Raw genomic sequence first — 18,711 nt, 5'->3', positions numbered from 1 at the left:
CGCTGGTGTGGACAGAGCGGCACGCAGCTGTCACACTGTCACCACTCGGGGAGGACATTGACACGGAGACAGGGGTGGGGGGCTGGGGGGAGACGAATGTGATGGTCGTGTGGTGGTCTTGAGTTGAAAATAGGATGTGGAGAGAGAAAAGGGGGGATGCATATAGGCGACCGAAGAATGAGACGATGGAGGAAAGTCTGGAAAGTGGGAATGAGGGACTGGGGAGAAAAGAAAGAAAATGATAACACGATCAGCTGTCCCTCAAAAGGTTAAAAAAGCAGCTAAATGAGTGCCAACCGTTTTCAAAACTAGCATAAGCCATCTCAGAGGGGGAGAACGACACGTGAAGTAGCCCGCGGGGCGCAACTCATTCTACTATTCCGCACTGCTAATCACTCCACCCGGGCCACAGAAGTGAACCAAGCATACGCGCGGGCTTCTGCAACTCATCAGCCACCCCCCCGCCGCTTTGTCCCACTCCTCTTCTTCTTCCGTCCTCAGCATCTCGCTACCGCCCACCCGAGCGGCGTCATTTGACACCCCTCCATGCTTTTAGGAATGATGAAAGGCGGGGTGAAGCATTACCAATACAATCGGACTCCAAACAAGACGCGTGTGACAGTATCGACTCCAAACAGGCGAAGAAAAATGCATCGGATGGTGATGAAGTGATGTGAAAATGAAGTGGAAGTTGACAACACGAGGAAAAAAAAATATTTGGGAGAAATTTGTGTTCGTCGTTCAACAGCTGAAAATTGATTCTCCGGGTGTGGGGGGGGTGCCTCGTGCGAGAGAGACATGGTGAAGAGGGCTGTATTTTTTCCCCCTCCTCAGCATTAATTATGACTGTCTCCACTTTGAGGTCAATTACCATAAATCAAAGTTAGAATAATAAGCCCATCAAAGGCTTGTTCAGTCATTGGCCTCTCCTGTCCTATCACACAGCTTCATCATGTTTTATGTTCACTATATCACGCTGAGAAGCAGGAGCCGCTAGGTTACGACTTTAATTCACTTCAGAATTCTTTATTTCGCTACATCACTCCGCGACGTCTCTCGAGAATCGCGCTTGTGTCACAATTGTCATACCTGAAGACGATTCACAGGCCGGTGTTCTCTCATCCCCGATTGGTATTTTGAAATGTGGGGCTTGACATACAGCGTGAAACAACATCGCTTTTTTTTTTGTGTGTGTATTATAGCAACCAGCGCATAGCATCCACCAAAAAGTTTGAAGGTTGTTGTCTATTGTCATTTCGGGGCACCTCACGCCGAATATTAACGACGCAGCAATCGTTTTGAAGCTGGCCTCCGTTAACCTTTTTGAATATCGGTATCCCGCAGTGACTAATAAAACCTCTTTACTGTGTAATACTGAAACAATTGAAATTTATGCGGTGACAGAGTTGCTCTGACTGGGAAATGAGGAGGTCTGCATGCTCAAAGGGCAAAGGTCAGGGTTATTTTGAATGATACACCAGTCCAGTTGGGCATAGTTGGTGCAAATTAAACGGAACACTCTTGATGAGTAAAACAACGGGCGCGGCGACAATGGGCACTCTAAATTGTCTCTCGGTGTGATTGTGAGCATTGATGGTTGTTTGTCTGTGTCACTTTTGCTTGCCTGTAGACACTTTGTATTTAAAATTTGTATTGTGTGTGAAATGTTCATTTATTTATGTTTGTTTGTTTTTTTTACTTCTGATTCTCTGTTAGTCTGCAATAGCCGTCCGCATGGGGGAAAAAAAATGATCACGGGAATTTTTGTGATATATTGAAAAATCTGCCAAATGAAATGAGAAATGTAGGATTAAGAAGAAAATAAAACAAACATCTGCAATACTATAAAAAATGCTAAAATGTTTTCTGCGGTATGACAAGCGGCGACTGTATTCACGTAATACTTCAATGGCTGTCACATACAGAATTTTTGGTAAAACACAGTATATTCCACTGATAACACCACCCAGAGTCACTCCCTTTGTCTCCGAAGAAACAGGTTCATTTCTGAACGTAAAATTATTTGACATGAGACACGATAGTTTCATCTTATTTATGCCTTTAGAGCTATTGATCTTAACTCCGGCGATTCCCAACATAGATGTCAGCTTTTCTAAATGAACACTCGCTGCCAGTAAGGACTGTAAGCTGAGTTATAACCAAACTCAGCGCTTCGGCTTTTCCTCCCACTGCCCTCGTCCACTCACAGTGCTCAAACACCCTTGACTGTATCGGCCAATAGACTTTCCATTAGAACCCTTCGCATAACCATGAAAGAGCGTTTGCATGGTTGACTAGACGTTGCGCTAATGTTCAATATGACCTTTTCTGAAAGCCTGCAATTCCAATAAATACTAATTTCCTGTTGATCTAATTAGTGCCTACAGGAATGTGACTTCATCAATTATTGAAGAAAAAACAGGAGAAACTGTACGGGCTGCCATTGTAATGGATTTATTTCTGTTTGGTGGGTGCAGGGGGAGGAAAGGTGGCTATTATTTATTAAGCAGTTCTTTAATTGTGTTGAAAGCGCCCGCTGCCGCAAAGAGCGTAGTGGCACATTGTTGCTACTGGCCATCCCAGCTGTCTTCGGGCAGTAGGCGGGGGACACCCTGTACTGGTCGCCAGCCAATCGCAGGGCACAAATAGACAAACAACCACTCACACTTAGGGAGAATTTGGAGTGTCCCGTTAAGCTGCCACGCATGTTTTTGGAACGTGGGAGGAAAGTGGAGTACCCGGAGAAAACCCACGCAGGCACGGGGAGAATGCAAACACAGGAAGGCCGCAACTCTGCACTGAGAGGCTGATGTGCTAACCGGTCCACCACCGGGTTGCCACATAAGTTTCACAGTTATGCAATTTTGGATCAGCTGTTTTCCGAGCTGGCAACTCCTCAATTGTGGCAATCTTTCGCCAACTGATCATCATCATCATGAATGTTTCAGATTTTTCGACTTGCACAGATTCCACCCCTTGTGGGTTTTCTTTTTTTTCAATATTCTGCCTTCCCCAGGTGCGCGCAACATGAAAGTTGAGGAAGTAAGGGGAAGTTCTGAACTTTATAGCACCAAACGTTTGGGTCATTTCACTTGCAACACTGGCAGCAGAATCCCGGAGCGGGTGTCATATGTAAAGTGCTTTCCATACGGCAAGAATTACTCCTGTCTGCTGGCTCCACACACGCGCGTGCGCATATATCTAGAGTAGATGGCCAAGGGGGAGGGAGGGACGTAGAGACAGAGAAAAGCTGACTTAAACATTTTTCTCCATTTCACAAAAGTAGCCGTGGTGCTGTCAACATGATGAATGAGAGTATAAAAAGTGAGAGAGAGACATAAAAAGAAAGCAGAGCGAGCGAAGCGAGCACAACGAGAGGCAGACGGGTGAGAAGGGATTGCGTATACTTTTTTGGGGGGGAAGCATGAGGTGTAGTTCTGTGACCTGGGGATGTGACGGCAGCTGTTGAATATTTCCACCGGTGTACAGTAGTACTCTGTGCGCGTACGTGTCGTAAGTTTATAACGGCGTTGGTTGCAAACATGCCCTTTCACACAGTTCATGATTAGGCAGTCAGCACTTGTACAGGTCTTTTTTGACACCTTCGTATTTATGGGCCCCCATTAAACAGGTAAGAACCGACTGTCAGGCAACCTCAGCAAGACGCCGCCATAAAGTTTGGAGCCGTCACTCATGCAGATCCGAGTGGCGGCTGTACGCGGGGGGGAAGAATGGCATGTCAACTTGGGTCTTTTTATGACTTCTTTGGAACGTTATTTTGGCCAGGGTGGGGTGGCGACACAAGATGTGTCCTCAATGACTTTTAAAAGCAATATTTGGGTGCATGGCAATATTTTCTATCATGTCGGATTTGAATCTAAAATCTGATTGGTTTAAAAAAAATGCAATTTCAACTGGCACCACAGTGAAGCTGAAATCTGGAGAAAACAAAAACAAAAACAAAAAACAAATGACTTGAAGCCAAAGACTGTTGGAATAAAATTATTCCCATTTCATGAAAACGTAGGAATGTGCTACTGATCATGTTCGGCCCTGCAGAGAAAGCAATGAAGGCCCTGACAGCATGCCATTGAGAGAAACATTTCCAAGAGGATAGAACGTCTAATATCTGGTACCACCTGCTGGTCAATATTAGAGATTATACAACAGATTGGAAAAAAACATTGCCAGATTGTGGTTTATTCAGTGCAATGCTTGGAACGCATTGTCTCGCTCGGAGGTGTACAGGCTGTTACAACCGACTAAACGAAAAAGAATATTCACAGTGAATTGCCAGCCTCCGCTGGATGGCCCCGCAGACCCTCTCGCTGCTTGTGATGCACGGCGGCTGACAATCAGCCCATTGCAGAGGGCCATCACCTCACGCTTGTGGGCTGATGACAGTGGGAGGCGGCGGCCCCCACCCGACACGGCGGTAATTGGACATTACTCGCGGAGAAAGGGCTAAAAGCATCCCCGCCACTCGTTGTGCTGACAACCCTCTTTTACTCTCATCACACCTGTCTCCATTTCCCCTTGCTCTGGCCAGTGCGGCTTTAATTGTAATGGCCTTTTTGGAAGTGTTAAAAGCAGCTCCGAGGCACATTGGGGAGGGGTGCGGGGGGTCATCACTTCAACAAATAGAAGGAGAAGTGGAGGCATTTACACTTTCGAGTTGTCTGCCGCTGCTGTGTGCTCACAATAAGAGGCAATAAAATCCACATTGAGCACAGCCGGTTGTCTGTTGAACTTTTTCCCTCTTTTGCCAACAGGGGTTTTTTCTGTGTACACATCACAGCTAAGCGGAAAACATCTGAGATCTGTGCATACGTACGCAAGCGTGTGCGTGTGTGCGCGTGTGCGAACCAGAGCAGAGCGGCAGGATGTCAGTTAAATAATCGTCGCAATGCTTTGTAATTCCCGACAGCCCCAAACGGTGTTTATTTGTGTTAATAATCTAAGTGTGGCTCTTCGGCTGCTTTGTACTATCATCATTAAGGCCGAGCTTGCATTTTTAATGATGAGGGAGGGAGGGGGGGGGGGGGGACAAACACAGCTTTATGAACATGAACAAATGGCTAGGAGGTCAAATTCCAACAATCGCCATCAAGATTAATCAGCCTCAAGCGATCGGTGTCAGAGGTACAGGTTTGGATAAGTTTGTACATGCGGGGTCACCGAATGTATTTTGCCAAGGATATTTCGAGTACCCGCCTTTGACTGAAAATATGTCAAACTGGTGAAATAACACCGTTGAAGATAAATTAATTGTCAGGCTGGAGCAACAACGTCACTTTAGATCACCATTTGGGCCAGTCAAGACTTTATTGGAAATAAACAAAAATTTAAATGACAGGCCAAGCTTTCTGAAGCTTTGCGGATTGTTTCGGTTTAGAGGCGGCTAGCGGCTAACCAAATTAAGCTCCATCTTTTTGTATCCACGCATCGGAGTCATTTTTATCATTTATAATTCCGTTGCTGATAAAAATTAAATTTTAATAAAGGCTGTGTAAATTTGCAGTGTTTAAAAAAAAAAAAACATTTTTTGATGCACTGGAACCAGTACCAACGATTAAGCCGGGACCCTCAAAAATTACATTACAGCTCATGCAATATGAATTATAAGGCTTTCCCTGTTGCGCGAAATATAGGCGGATCGAATGGAAATGTATACAAATAGCCAAAACGCCTGATTTATCGCCACCGACTGGCCCCTTCCGAGAGAGGAAATTGCATCTAAAATTTAATGTCTGGGGGGGGTGGGAAAGAAAACCTCAAATCTGCAGCGCTGTTTTGTGAAAACACGCCCAGAGGCAGAAAGAAACTTCACTGGGTATAATTTTCCCAATCGAAACAGTTCGACATCAAACTTACGTAAATATTCAGGCTTTCAGGTTTTCTTACCTTTTGTTTTCATATGAGGCAAAACATTTTTTTTCTGGCAATTGGATTAGTTTTAATGTCAGTCAAAGTCTATTTTCGTCATGATTCATTTTAAGGACGTTTGTCAGTCAATGTTAAGGTAGTAGTTGTGGTTTGGGTCCGAAATGGAAACAATTGGTGCTAACAAAGTTGAATGAACCATGTCGTGAGGAGCAAGTTCTTCCTGAGATTTGTCATGCTTGTGTGCAATTTGCAAAAAAAAAAGTGTTTTTGCTGTTGTTTCAATATCCTTGTAACGTTTGGGGGGGTGAGGGGCGTATAATGGGGGGCAGTAGATGGTTCCATGTAATTAATTTATATTGTGCCAAAATTTGCAATCAAATCTCTTGAAAGGTGCAGATACAAAACCACACCTCTCACACACACACACACACACATACACCAAATAAAACGATGAAAACAATCGACGCATAATCACGGCTCTCATTCAACGACGCACGTCAAGACCCGTTTTGACACAAAACAGCTCTTGTCGCCTGTATCACCGAAACGCATCTCAGCACGCATCTTCAAAGGAGACGCAATTCTCTCATGAAGATCTTTACTCGGAGAGCTGAACGACTTTTCAATTAGTTCCATGTCAGCGTGATTGGGCGTCAGAGCCTTCGATGGGCCTGGAGGCCCGTTGATCAACGCTGATAGAGGCTGAAGAAGGCTCAGCCGTAATTGCTATTATGGATGGGGACAATGATGTGTGCGTGCGTGGACTCAAAGTGTTTTATGAGTTCCTGTCACTCTCCACTTTCATGTTCGTTATCAGACTTTTCGAGTAAAATATACAATGCAGCGAAACAGTAAGCGCCCGCTTTTGAAACTTTTTTGGGACGGGGCTTGGGGGGCAGAATTGAAAGTTTTTAAGGTTTAAGATCATCCAAAATAAAATAAATAAATCTGACAAAGTAAACGTAAAATGCCGTTCTTAAATAGGGTTGTTTGTTTTATTTAGGGAAATAAGCAGTTCGCTTTTATATGTGGATTGAAGTCAAGCAGCTGGTTAGCAACATTTTTACTCCATTGGGCGATTTGTGAAGTGAGGCTACAAACAAATTTGAACGTACATGTAGGCTAAATGCCAAAAAGCATCGCATTTTTCCCGGCAATTATGCCACTGGGAATACCCAAGGAATGCATTTTTATTTATTGATTTATTTTTAGCAGTGACGAACTGTAATTTAGCAATGAAGGAAGCGCGGTGATGAACCGACAGACTGAGCCGGACTGAAATAACGATGGCCTGACGATGACCAGCTAGCAAATGAGGAATAATGAACCAGAGCAATCTATTGACGTACCCACCACCGCTTATTAGAATGCGATCTTTGAATTGTTTGAGGTTTGATATCCTGTTCGACTATGTGTAAAAAAAAAAAAATAAATAGAAATAAAATGATTTTACCCAGCGGTGCGCCGAAGAGTAATTGCGTGCACTGTGTGTATTTCCAAAGATCTAAGCTAGTTGTGTTCGATCTTTCCTTCCCTTATTAGATTAGTATTGACAGGCGGCGAGAACAAATGGCTACAACCTCCATGTTGGGTCTCAGCAGTCACTACAGCCACATATCAAACGGAAACAATAATAAATATTGGATGATCATGCTGCAAGGTGGATGGCTGTGCAAGAAGTGAAAGAAAGAGGTGAATGAGTAAATGGATAATGAGAGACAATGAGAGAGAGAGCGAAAGCATGGCCAGCAGCATGACACAGGGAGCAGCTGAATTAAAGAGGCTTTTTTTGTGGCATTTAATATCCATTCATTGGCTGGACTGCTGACACAGTCAGAGCACTGCGCTCAGGATTTATAGCCCCTAAGAGTGGGCATGCCCAGAACCGAAGCGGTGCAGTCAGCACATTCTCACTCGACCCATACACACGCTTGGAAAGAGAGCTGGCTGCACGCGCGCACGCACACACATTCACTTGGGTACCAGAGGTGGTATGAAATTTGGTCAGTCATGTGCAATGGAAGCAGAGGAACAAACAGAACACCAACCTGCCCAACTGGGGGTCTCCATGTACGGCCGACTGGTCCGAGTGAAGGGGCCTGTAGAGGAGCACAAAAAAAAGGGGGGGGGGGGGGTAAGCATTTTAGCTATTACAGACATAAACTTGGGTGCCATCATTCGGACAGAAAAAGAGATGAAGCGTTCACCTTCGCCCGTTGACTAAACCTATACTGTAGTATTTAGTGTTATGTGGTAAGGATCTCACTGTTGTAATCATGCAGCGTTAAATAAAAGACAAGGGAATTATCTCCAAAACCCACTGATAAAACGTAAAGCTCTTTGCGTGCATTGGCTCTCGTAAGATCGGATTCAGTAAATGTCAGGAAAATCCTACTAGATCAGCAGAGCTTGAGTGAAGGTTAATGCGAGTGGCTTCAGGTGAAGGAAGGTGTGTCGCAAACGCTGGGTCGGTAAGATATGGGGAGTGGAATGTCATGATGATCATAGAGAAGGAAAAAAATATATATTGAAAATCGTGTACGGTGGTGAGAAAAGAAAATCGACTTCCGAGGCAGACGGCAACATTTACAACGCTTATTGCTTATGTCGGTGGTGCCACTGGCTCAGACAATGTGCTCCCTCTTGCTGTGACTGTATTGTCCTAATTACTTTGGCGTAATGGCAGGGCGAGGCCAATTCGGATTAAAAATGTATATGGCAAGCGCAAGATGGTGGCAATTGTGTGAATGTGAGCATGTCTTAAATGGCCGGCATTAATCCAATGGGTTGCTCTTATCGTACGTGATAGGGGGAGAGGGAGAGATGGAGGGGAGGGGGGCTGTGGGGAACACTCGGCTCGTTTGTGCTGTGAAAAGTGGGATTGATATTGTACGCTTTCATCTTAACTAGCACCACGTTTAAAGATTTTTTTAAATAAGACAAACTGAAAAAAACTACTGTAAAAGAAAAAAAAATGAGATGAAACTAGTAAAAATTGGAAAGATAATCAGCAAGATAATATTGAAAAATAATTGAGTACTAAAAATCCTTGAATTTGCAAGAAGACAAAAGTGAACCAGATAAGTTTTAATCAATGGCAGCCATTTTCAGACTCTTTTTTTGCTTTAATTCTTGAAAAAAATATATAAATATGTATATATATATAGACATAGATAAGTATCTGGGGTTGAACGTGTGCAGTCTAGAAAGACGTATAAATACGTCTTTGGGACGGAATGTGTTAGCGCTGTGATTACCAAACACAAATCCAGAAACACAATCATGCTAGTCTTTAATATTTGGTGAAAACATTGGGCAGTTACAACCTGGAAATAAAAACAACAATAACAATGCTGCACGGTCTTGATTTCAGCCTTCCACACCATCGATTCGAAAGTCAGGTAAATCGCCACTGGATCGGTCTTCCTTTGCCCATTTACTGGCCTAAAATTTCGCACGGTTACCAACGTCTGGAGTGAGCCACATCTGTCATCGGTGTCATTAAAGGCGTCGTCACACCTGTTGTGCTTACAATGCTCTCTAAAGGATCGTGGGAGGACGAACAACAAGATTAGAGCCATGCGTTGGAAGTAAAATTGAAACCAGCAATCATTCTAACTGACCATATGGAATAATGTCAGACATCGGCCAGTGATGGCACTGCGCTTCCTTGAGCGACTGCCAGCTTGTGCACTCGCTCAAGAAACACGATTGGGTTATGCGTGTGTTGATTACTGCGCGTGTGCGTGCGCGCGCATGACTCGTCGAGGGGGCCGCCCGACAGGTGACTGCAGCCTGATTCCATTAACCATCCGGTAATTTGACCTATGTTTAATCAAATCAACTTTAATACCTCCAATCAAATTACATCAGCCTCCTGTGTCCTATCACGCACCGAGTAGGAGCTGAAGAGGTAGCGGAAGATGAGACCAAATTTGCGAAGAGGGTCCAAGTCCTGCCGAAGTGTGAAACAGACTACGTGCAATAAAATCATTGTCAGCAAATTCGAAATATCTAACATGGAAAAAAAAAATGTCAACCGGGCATGGTTGTCATTTTTTTTTTTTTTTTACAGTTTACTTTTGCTGGTATTTTGAGTCTGTTGAGTTTGATTGTCATTTCTCTAAAACTAATAACATACCAAAAAAAAATGCATTGATGAATAATTCAAAGTAAGATGATAATCAGCTTTGCATGGTTTGAAGATAAAGTAACAAGACATAAAAAGGTAACAAGGATGTAAAGCTATAGTATCAAAAAATCAATGCTGACATTCACTAACCCCGCCCGACCCCCTGGTTTGAAATGAACGGGAAAAGTCATTTGCTTTACGGGGAGGAGTGGTTGTTATCATGCAGTTGGGGTGCTACTTTTCGATTAGTGATTAGGAGGATAAAGAGCAGTGGAAGTTCCCTAAGGCTGGATGGTTGACAATGGAACACATGAAGCCTGCTTTTGCGCGTGTGTGTGTGGGTGTGGAACGATGAGAGCAGAGCTCAGAGGATGTCAGCTTTTAATTGCTGAGATCACAGCTTCCCCACCAGCAGTAATCTCATAGATTTCATCTAATTTAATTGGAAACACCTTCACTTCAACTAATGGGCCTTTTTATTTTTGGATATCTACATGCTGCCGGGTAATGCTGGCCGCTGATGAGACTTACTTGGCCGGGCTTTCGTTTATACATAAATATCTTATAGTCTTATTTGATGTGTATTTTGTTCGCTGACAGATGTTATTTATAATATTATATATGTATATTCAAAGAAATATATAAATACATTAATGAATACTTTAAAAAAAAGAAAAAGGGAGCACAACTACCACCAAGCTGTGAATAGCATCAGTGGGAATATGGTATTTTCAAGCACTTTACCAGATGGCCGATGAAACTGAGTAACCGCAAGACGTCCCCCCCCACCCCCCGCACTTAAGTGACATGACATGAGATGAAGCGATTAGAATTCCTTATAAAAGTGAAGGTAAGCTGAGGTCAGTGCATCTAAACACGAGGATAAAATTGTCGGCGCCCCTCTGTTACTGAAATGATAATAGTAAGGAATAAATACACATTAAAAAAAATCATATGCTAATATTCTGCTTGTCAAAGGGTTATTGACTGAATGCAAACGCAGTCACTGTGCTGTTTTGTGACTGTGTGGAAACACTTAACAAATAGACAAGAGGAAGCAGGGGAGAGAGGTAGCAATATGTTACATGTCAAGAAAGGTCACATACCATGACCTGATGCTGCTCTGCTCATGGAAATGCCCCCCCCCCCAAAATTTTGAACTGATTCGATCATGTCGTAGTGTCACTTCCCCCCCCCCCCCCCCCCCATCGGTTTACTTTGAAGTAATTTCACACAAATCTAACTTTCTGGTTGAGTGTGCTTACTTCCTTAAGACCCACCGTACACAGGATGGCGCTTTCAGTTCCCACTAGCGTTTATTGTGCCAGGTCCACATAAAAGCTTGATTGTGGCCATATACTCCAGTATGCTTGACTGTGCGTTATGGCCACTGATCATTATGTCTCTCCGCGCAGGAGGAAGACCATCGCCTCAGCAAAATGTTGGCTACATAGGCACTTGTGCTTGCCTCGTGTGACTTTGCCAGCGTGCGTTTGTATGAACTCGCCTACAACCGCCCCCCCCCGCCGCCGCCGCCACCGGTTCATCTGCATACGTTCTCCCGAGGGGACGCGTACAATGGGAACACTTAAATGAGGCATGCATAAATGGATGAAGCGCCTCTTGCGTCTTATACAAGGTCTTGTGTGGGTTTTTCCTCCTTGCATGTGTTTTATTTTCCCTTCTTACACGCCTAGCGGTGGCAGTTAGGTAATTGAAAGCGAAAATGGAAGGGGAAGCGAAGGAGAGAAAGCGCGTGCGGATGTGAGGATGGAGAGGGATTGAGGGGCGAGGGTGATGCTCCTGGAATCAAACACAATTAACCCCCTGAAATAATTTGATGTGATCTGATGTGCTGTAAACACCTGGAATTAATATATTTCTTTTAAAAAAAGGGAGGCGGGGAATGAAATGAGATGTTGGACGAATGGAAGAAAGACAATCGTGTATCAGTGGGCGTGTGTATGTGGAGGCATCCAGCGGACTTCAATTCAATTTCACTCCACCTCTGTCTTTCTTTTTTGGTTTTTTTGGTTTTGTAAACATCCGAACGCCTCGAGGTACAATGGGTGAGCGGTAAGCTGCCATCTCTGGTAGGGTGAACTCTATTTCACGGGTTAGTGCTACAGTGAACAACAACAGCATCAAGCCTCTTGGCTTCATAAAATGGCGCGCTGCGCCGTTTCCATTGCGACCGTTTGTCCGCTTTTAGCTCCGGCAATAACTGTCAACAACGGGACGGCAGGACTTGAATAACTAACCCTGGCAGACAGAGGAATCATCCCTGCGGAATGAGGCACTGGCGCGGACCACCTCTTAGTCGAGTAAGCACTGTGAATTTAATTTGACATTTTTTAAAAAATGTAAATTGCTTTTGAGGAAACCCGTTAGCTTGGGTTTCAGGAGATTTGCTGAAGCTATGGTGGAATATCAGATGTATGATCAAATGCATGTGTGTTGAGGTCACCTAAGATATACCGCAATTTTTTTTTATATTAAAAAAAATGCCACCTGCAACATTTGTTTGTGGTTTAAATAATTGCATTGCTTCCAACAACTGCCATATAATGACTCTTATTGGTCAGTTTTACTTGCTATCAGAAAGTGTTGCTCAATTTGGTGCAAAAGAAAACAAAACAAACAAACAAAAAAGTTAGCAGAGGCATAGATAGTCCTCCATCGAATTATACTTTCAAAAAGGCAAAGCAAACATTCTATACAACCTCGGTCAGTGTCAAAACTGCTGATCTGGGAATAATCTATACTCGCATTATCAGCCTGTGTCAGTGTAGGTGGGGAACAATGCAAGACTAATGGGCGAGCGGTGGAATTAATGGTGGTGCGTGCATATTTGTGTGAGCGTGTGTGTGTGGGAGAGAGAGAGGCTAAAATACGAGCACAATGCATACCGCAGACTGTAACGCGAAACGAAACTTGCTCACTCAATGTAAAAAAGCAGTAACAAATTAGTTCTTTAAAGGTTTGAAAGTCTAATTACACACCGTCACCTCTCACCTCCCTTTCTGCCGCAGGCCCAAGTTGTCACACTGCATTCCGGTAAATTGGGGCATCAGAAGCAAAAATGTAGCTCTACCTGCGTGTCCCGTATGGAGAGAACTCGCCAAAGTGGGACATTGCCGTGACCAAATTGAGCGTTGGCATTGCTGTTTGCGGCCCAGGAAGATAAATCGAGTGACGTCAACAATGGCTTTCAACACAAACGGTCCACAGTGAGTTATGCAGCTGCTGGCTCAAATCTGTCATTGTGTCTGCATCATTTCCAACCCGCTGTGAGAAACCAATCAAGCAACAACTCTTGTACAATGTCAAACGACTGGTGTCAAATCATCATTCAAGCGCCCAAGTTAGACTTTGGCGTTGAATAAAAACTATTTGCGGTCGATAAGTACCGTGTTTTGGAATACAGTCGTGTAAACGAAGGCCCGTGTTGAACCCTTACGTGCATCCTGTAACCAGATAACATGATAGGCTGTCCACTGTAGTAACCGTTATCCCTCAACAGGTTTAACAAGATGGTTTTTCTGAGTGACGTTGGGTCTGGGAGGTGCAAAAAATGCCACTCGAGCGGACTTTGAGAGATGGTATGTGTGAAGTGAGTAAAGCAAGAGAGCACAAACATCCCATGAGATGGTCATAGAGGACTCAGAGCGCTTACACCGTGTGTGCGTGTTTTTAGTACGTCATTGAGCTTGAGAGTGTGTGTCAGAGATGGAGCGGAGGGCTCTTTCGCATTAAACACCCCATTCTGCTGACAATCGCGAAAAGAAACCAAATGGCCCTACACACACACACACACACACACACACACACACACACACAGAGCGCCACACATCCACTTTCACACGCTTCCACTCATCCTGCTGCCTTTGCTTTATTGATTCTTAAACGACACCGGAGTCACTGTCATGGAGCTGCTTGCGACCACTCTGCTGGCGCGTCCGTTTCTTCTCGATCGACAGCAAAACAGCGCAAAGCATGCGAGGCTAGACGTGCGTCCATTTTACCTTTCGGAATGCTATATGCAGAACTCAAAAGCGTTGCCATTATTCTTTTCTCCACACGTATGAGCGTGAGCTACATTTTGATCATCTTTCAACCTACATAAACATGCGGGAGCTGTCTCCCTCCTTCCCTCCCTTGGACAAATTCCAAAACTAAGCTCAAAACCACCCCTCCGTGAGTCGTCACCTTACCGTGGTGGAGGGGTTTGTGTGTTCCAATGATCCTAGAAGCTAAGTTGTCTGGGGCTTTATGCCCCTGGCAGGGTCACCCATGGCAAACAGGTTCTAGGTGAGGGGCCAGACAAAGCACGGCTCAAAAGACCCCTTATGATGAGTAAAATTAATGGATCTCAGTTTCCCTTGCCCGGACGCGGGTCACCGGGGCCCCCATCTGGAGCCAGGCCTGGAGGTGGGGCTCGTTGGCAGGCGCCTGGTGGCCGGGCTTACACCCATGGGGCCCGGCCGGGCACAGCCCGAAGAGGCAACGTGGGTCCCCCTTCCCATGGGCTCACCACCCATGAGAGGGGCCAAAGGGGTCGGGTGCAATGTGAGCTGGGCGGCAGCCAAAGGCGGGGACCCTGGCGGTCCGATCCTCGGCTGCAGAAGCTAGCTCTTGGGACATGGAATGTCACCTCTCTGGCAGGGAAGGAGCCCGAGCTGGTATGTGAGGCAGAGAATTTCCGACTGGATATAGTCGGACTTGCCTCCACACACAGCCTGGGTTCCGGTACCAGTTCTCTCGAGAGGGGTTGGACTCTCTTCCACTCTGGAGTTGCTCACGGTGAGAGGCGCAGAGCAGGTGTGGGCATACTCATTGCCCCCCGGCTCAGTGCCTGTACATTGGGGTTCACACCGGTAGACGAGAGGGTTGCCTCCCTCCGCCTTCGGGTGGGTGGACGGGTCCTGACTGTTGTTTGTGCATATGCACCAAACAGCAGCTCAGCATACCCACCCTTTTTGGAGTCCTTGGAGGGTGTGCTGGAGAGTACTCCTACTGGGGACTCCATTGTTCTGCTGGGGGACTTCAATGCTCACGTGGGCAATGACAGTGATACCTGGAGGGGCGTGATTGGGAGGAACGGCCCCCCCGATCTGAACCCGAGTGGTGTTTTGTTATTGGACTTCTGTGCTCGTCACGGATTGTCCATAACGAACACCTTGTTCAAACATAAGGGTGTCCATATGTGCACTTGGCACCAGGACACCCTAGGCCGCAGTTCGATGATCGACTTTGTAGTTGTATCATTGGAGTTGCGGCCGCATGTTCTGGACACTCGTGTGAAGAGAGGGGCGGAGCTGTCAACTGATCACCACCTGGTGGTGAGTAGGCTCCGATGGTGGGGGAAGATGCCGGTCCGTCCTGGCAGACCCAAACGTATAGTGAGGGTTTGTTGGGAGCGTCTGGCGGAATCCCCTGTCAGAAGGAGTTTCAACTCCCACCTCCGACAGAGCTTTTCCCATGTTCCGGGGGAGGCGGGGGACATTGAGCCTGAGTGGACCATGTTCCGTGCCTCTATTGTAGAGGCGGCCAATCTGAGTTGTGGCCGTAAGGTGGTTGGTGCCTGTCGTGGCGGCAATCCCCGTACTCGCTGGTGGACACCAGCAGTAAGGGATGCCGTCAAGCTGAAGAAGGAGTCCTATCGAGCCTTTATGGCCTGTGGGACCCCAGAGGCAGCTGACGGGTATCGACAGGCCAAGCGGAACACAGCTTCGGTGGTCGCCGAGGCAAAAACCCGTGCGTGGGAGGAGTTCGGTGAAGCCATGGAAGCCGACTTCCGGACGGCTTCGAGGAAATTCTGGTCCACCATCCGACGTCTCAGGAGGGGGAAGCAGTGCACCACTAACACTGTGTACAGTGGGGATGGTGCGCTGCTGACTTCGACTCGGGACGTTGTGAACCGGTGGGCAGAGTACTTCGAAGACCTCCTCAACTCCACCAACACGCCTTCCTTGGAGGAAGCAGAGCCTGGGGACTCTGAGGTGGGCTCTCCTATCTCTGTGGCTGAAGTCACCGATGTGGTTAAAAAGCTCCTCGGTGGCAAGGCCCCAGGGGTGGATGAGATCCGCCCGGAGTTCCTCAAGGCTCTGGATGTTGTGGGGCTGTCCTGGTTGACACGCCTCTGCAACATCGCGTGGTCAACAGGGAGAGTGCCTCTGGATTGGCAGACCGGGGTGGTAGTCCCTCTTTTTAAAAAGGGGGACCGGAGGGTGTGTTCCAACTACAGAGGGATCACACTCCTCAGCCTCCCTGGTAAGGTCTATTCAGGGGTGCTGGAGAGGAGGGTCCGTCAGGAAGTCGAGCCTCAGATTGAGGAGGAGCAGTGTGGTTTTCGTCCCGGCCGTGGAACAGTGGACCAACTCTACACCCTTAGCAGGGTCCTTGAGGGTATGTGGGAATTCGCCCAACCAGTCTACATGTGTTTTGTGGACTTGGAGAAGGCGTTTGACCGTGTCCCTCGGGGAGTTCTGTGGGGGGTGCTTCGTGGGTATGGGGTACCGAACCCCCTGATACGGGCTGTTCGGTCACTATACCACCGATGTCAGAGTTTGGTTCGCATTGCCGGCAGTAAGTCGGAATCGTTTCCAGTGGGGGTAGGACTCCGCCAAGGCTGCCCTTTGTCGCCGATTCTGTTCATAACCTTTATGGACAGAATTTCTAGGCGCAGCCGAAGCGTTGAGGGGGTCCGTTTTGGGGGCCTCAGTATTACATCCCTGCTTTTTGCAGATGATGTGGTGCTGTTGGCTCCTTCAAACGGGGCCCTCCAACTCTCACTGGAGCGTTTCGCAACCGAGTGTGAAGCGGTTGGGATGAAAATCAGCACCTCCAAATCTGAAACCATGGTCCTCAGTCGGAAAAGGGTGGAGTGCCCCCTCCGGGTCGGGGAGGAGATCTTACCCCAAGTGGAGGAGTTCAAGTATCTTGGGGTCTTGTTCACGAGTGGGGGTAGGAGGGAGCGGGAGATCGACAGGCGGATCGGTGCAGCGTCTGCTGTGATGCGGACGTTGTATCGGTCTGTCGTGGTGAAGAAGGAGCTGAGCCAAAGGGCGAAGCTCTCAATTTACCGGTCGATCTACGTCCCAACCCTCACCTATGGTCACGAGCTATGGGTCATGACCGAAAGAACGAGATCCCGGATACAAGCGGCCGAAATGAGTTTTCTCCGCAGGGTGTCCGGGCTCTCCCTTAGAGATAAGGTGAGAAGCTCGGTCATCCGGGAGGGGCTCGGAGTCGAGCCGCTTCTCCTCCACATCGAGAGGAGCCAGATGAGGTGGCTTGGGCATCTGATTCGGATGCCTCCTGAGCGCCTCCCCGGTGAGGTGTTCCGGTCATGTCCCACCGGGAGGAGACCCCGAGGAAGACCCAGGACACGCTGGAGAGACTATGTCACCCAGCTTGCCTGGGAACGACTCGGGATCCCCCGGGGAGAGCTGGAAGAAGTAGCTAGGGAGAGGGAAGTCTGGGCTTCCCTGCTAAAGCTGTTGCCCCCGCGACCCGGCCCCGGATAAGCGGTAGATGATGGATGGATGGATGGATGAGCTCAAAACCAGCTTATTTAGCAAAGTGTGCAGTCCGCTCTACCCATAGATAGCGTGCCTTGGTAACTCAAAGGACCTATTCCTGTACCAGAAGACTTCTCCTATACTGATGGAGCTCTCTCCAGAACACTTGGCCCAGCGGCCCCGAGGCATTTAATACTCTAGTAGTGGCAGCGAATAGCAGTTCAGAACGGTCATGCTGGAAGAAACCAATTCCCGCTACAGCAATCTCATTCTTTCAGTCATCCCCCACAGCGCCTTGCAATAAGTGAGGAGCCAAGTTAGAAACCCCATGCTTTTTCGGGGGGGGGGGGGGGGGGGTATCTTGTAAAACTGTGAGACACCACAACTGACCGAAAACTATTTATGCAGGAAATTATTTTCACAGTAGAAGTGACACATACTTAAAAAAAAAAAAAAGTTTTGATACTTTATGAGCCTAGTTCATACTCAATGGATACTTGTGAGAGCACCGATGTATCAATACTAGAGATTAGATACATTAAATAATATTTCCCATGAAACAGGTAAGGCTATAAGACACTGAGCTATAAGGAACATTCTCTAGCATTGTACTGATGGTCGTACTACAGCGATAGCCAAATAAAACACATACAAATAAGCACACACACACACACACACACACTTGACCAGAAAGTACTGTTTGCTCCTTGTAAATAAAACATCATGCCCATTTTCCCCCCAGGAGAATGGTCGATTACTATTTCTGCACAGGACAGCAAAGTTTGCCGCGACGGCGGGGCTTATCTCCATTGGCCTGTGCTTCCGCTGTCCTCTTCTACTCTTTCAAATTTTTTTTTTGGGGGGGGAGGGGGGATTCAATTCTGTGTGACGTGCCAATACGAATGTATAAAATTACAGACGTGGCAAGAAATAAACATGTCACATTCAAACTTCAAGGTTCCTCTGTAGGATGAATTCAATTCGTATTTGCTGTACATTATATTCACATTTGGATTTGTTTGTTTCAGATATATGGTACTTCCACATCTTCTCATATCAGAGTGGAAAGGTCGACACCATGTATCATGGTGCATGGTGCATGTGTGAGACATCTGGCCAGAAGTTGTTTTGTTTTGAACATTATTATTATTTTTTTTTCCCCACGCACAT

The 18,711-nt window shown here is 46.6% G+C and overlaps 1 protein-coding gene across 19 annotated transcripts in view; it reads right to left on the bottom strand.

Annotated features, from left to right (window-relative positions):
• The window catches only part of rbfox3a (RNA binding fox-1 homolog 3a), a 222,609-nt gene that overhangs the window by 130,514 nt on the left and 73,384 nt on the right, over positions 1–18,711 (bottom strand). For all 19 annotated transcript variants that reach the window (XR_007963143.1, XR_007963145.1, XR_007963146.1 and 16 more), the window contains one exon: positions 7,935–7,985. Coding sequence is in view for 15 of the 19 variants with exons in the window: in XM_052070491.1 (XP_051926451.1) it covers positions 7,935–7,985 (51 nt within the window). In the remaining 4 variants the exon portion in view is untranslated. The remainder of the gene's footprint in view (positions 1–7,934; positions 7,986–18,711) is intronic.

The sequence above is a fragment of the Hippocampus zosterae genome, chromosome 7 (assembly GCF_025434085.1).
Source record: "Hippocampus zosterae strain Florida chromosome 7, ASM2543408v3, whole genome shotgun sequence".
NCBI classification, from domain to species: Eukaryota; Metazoa; Chordata; class Actinopteri; order Syngnathiformes; family Syngnathidae; genus Hippocampus; species Hippocampus zosterae.
This window is presented reverse-complemented; position numbering and strand designations above follow the sequence as displayed.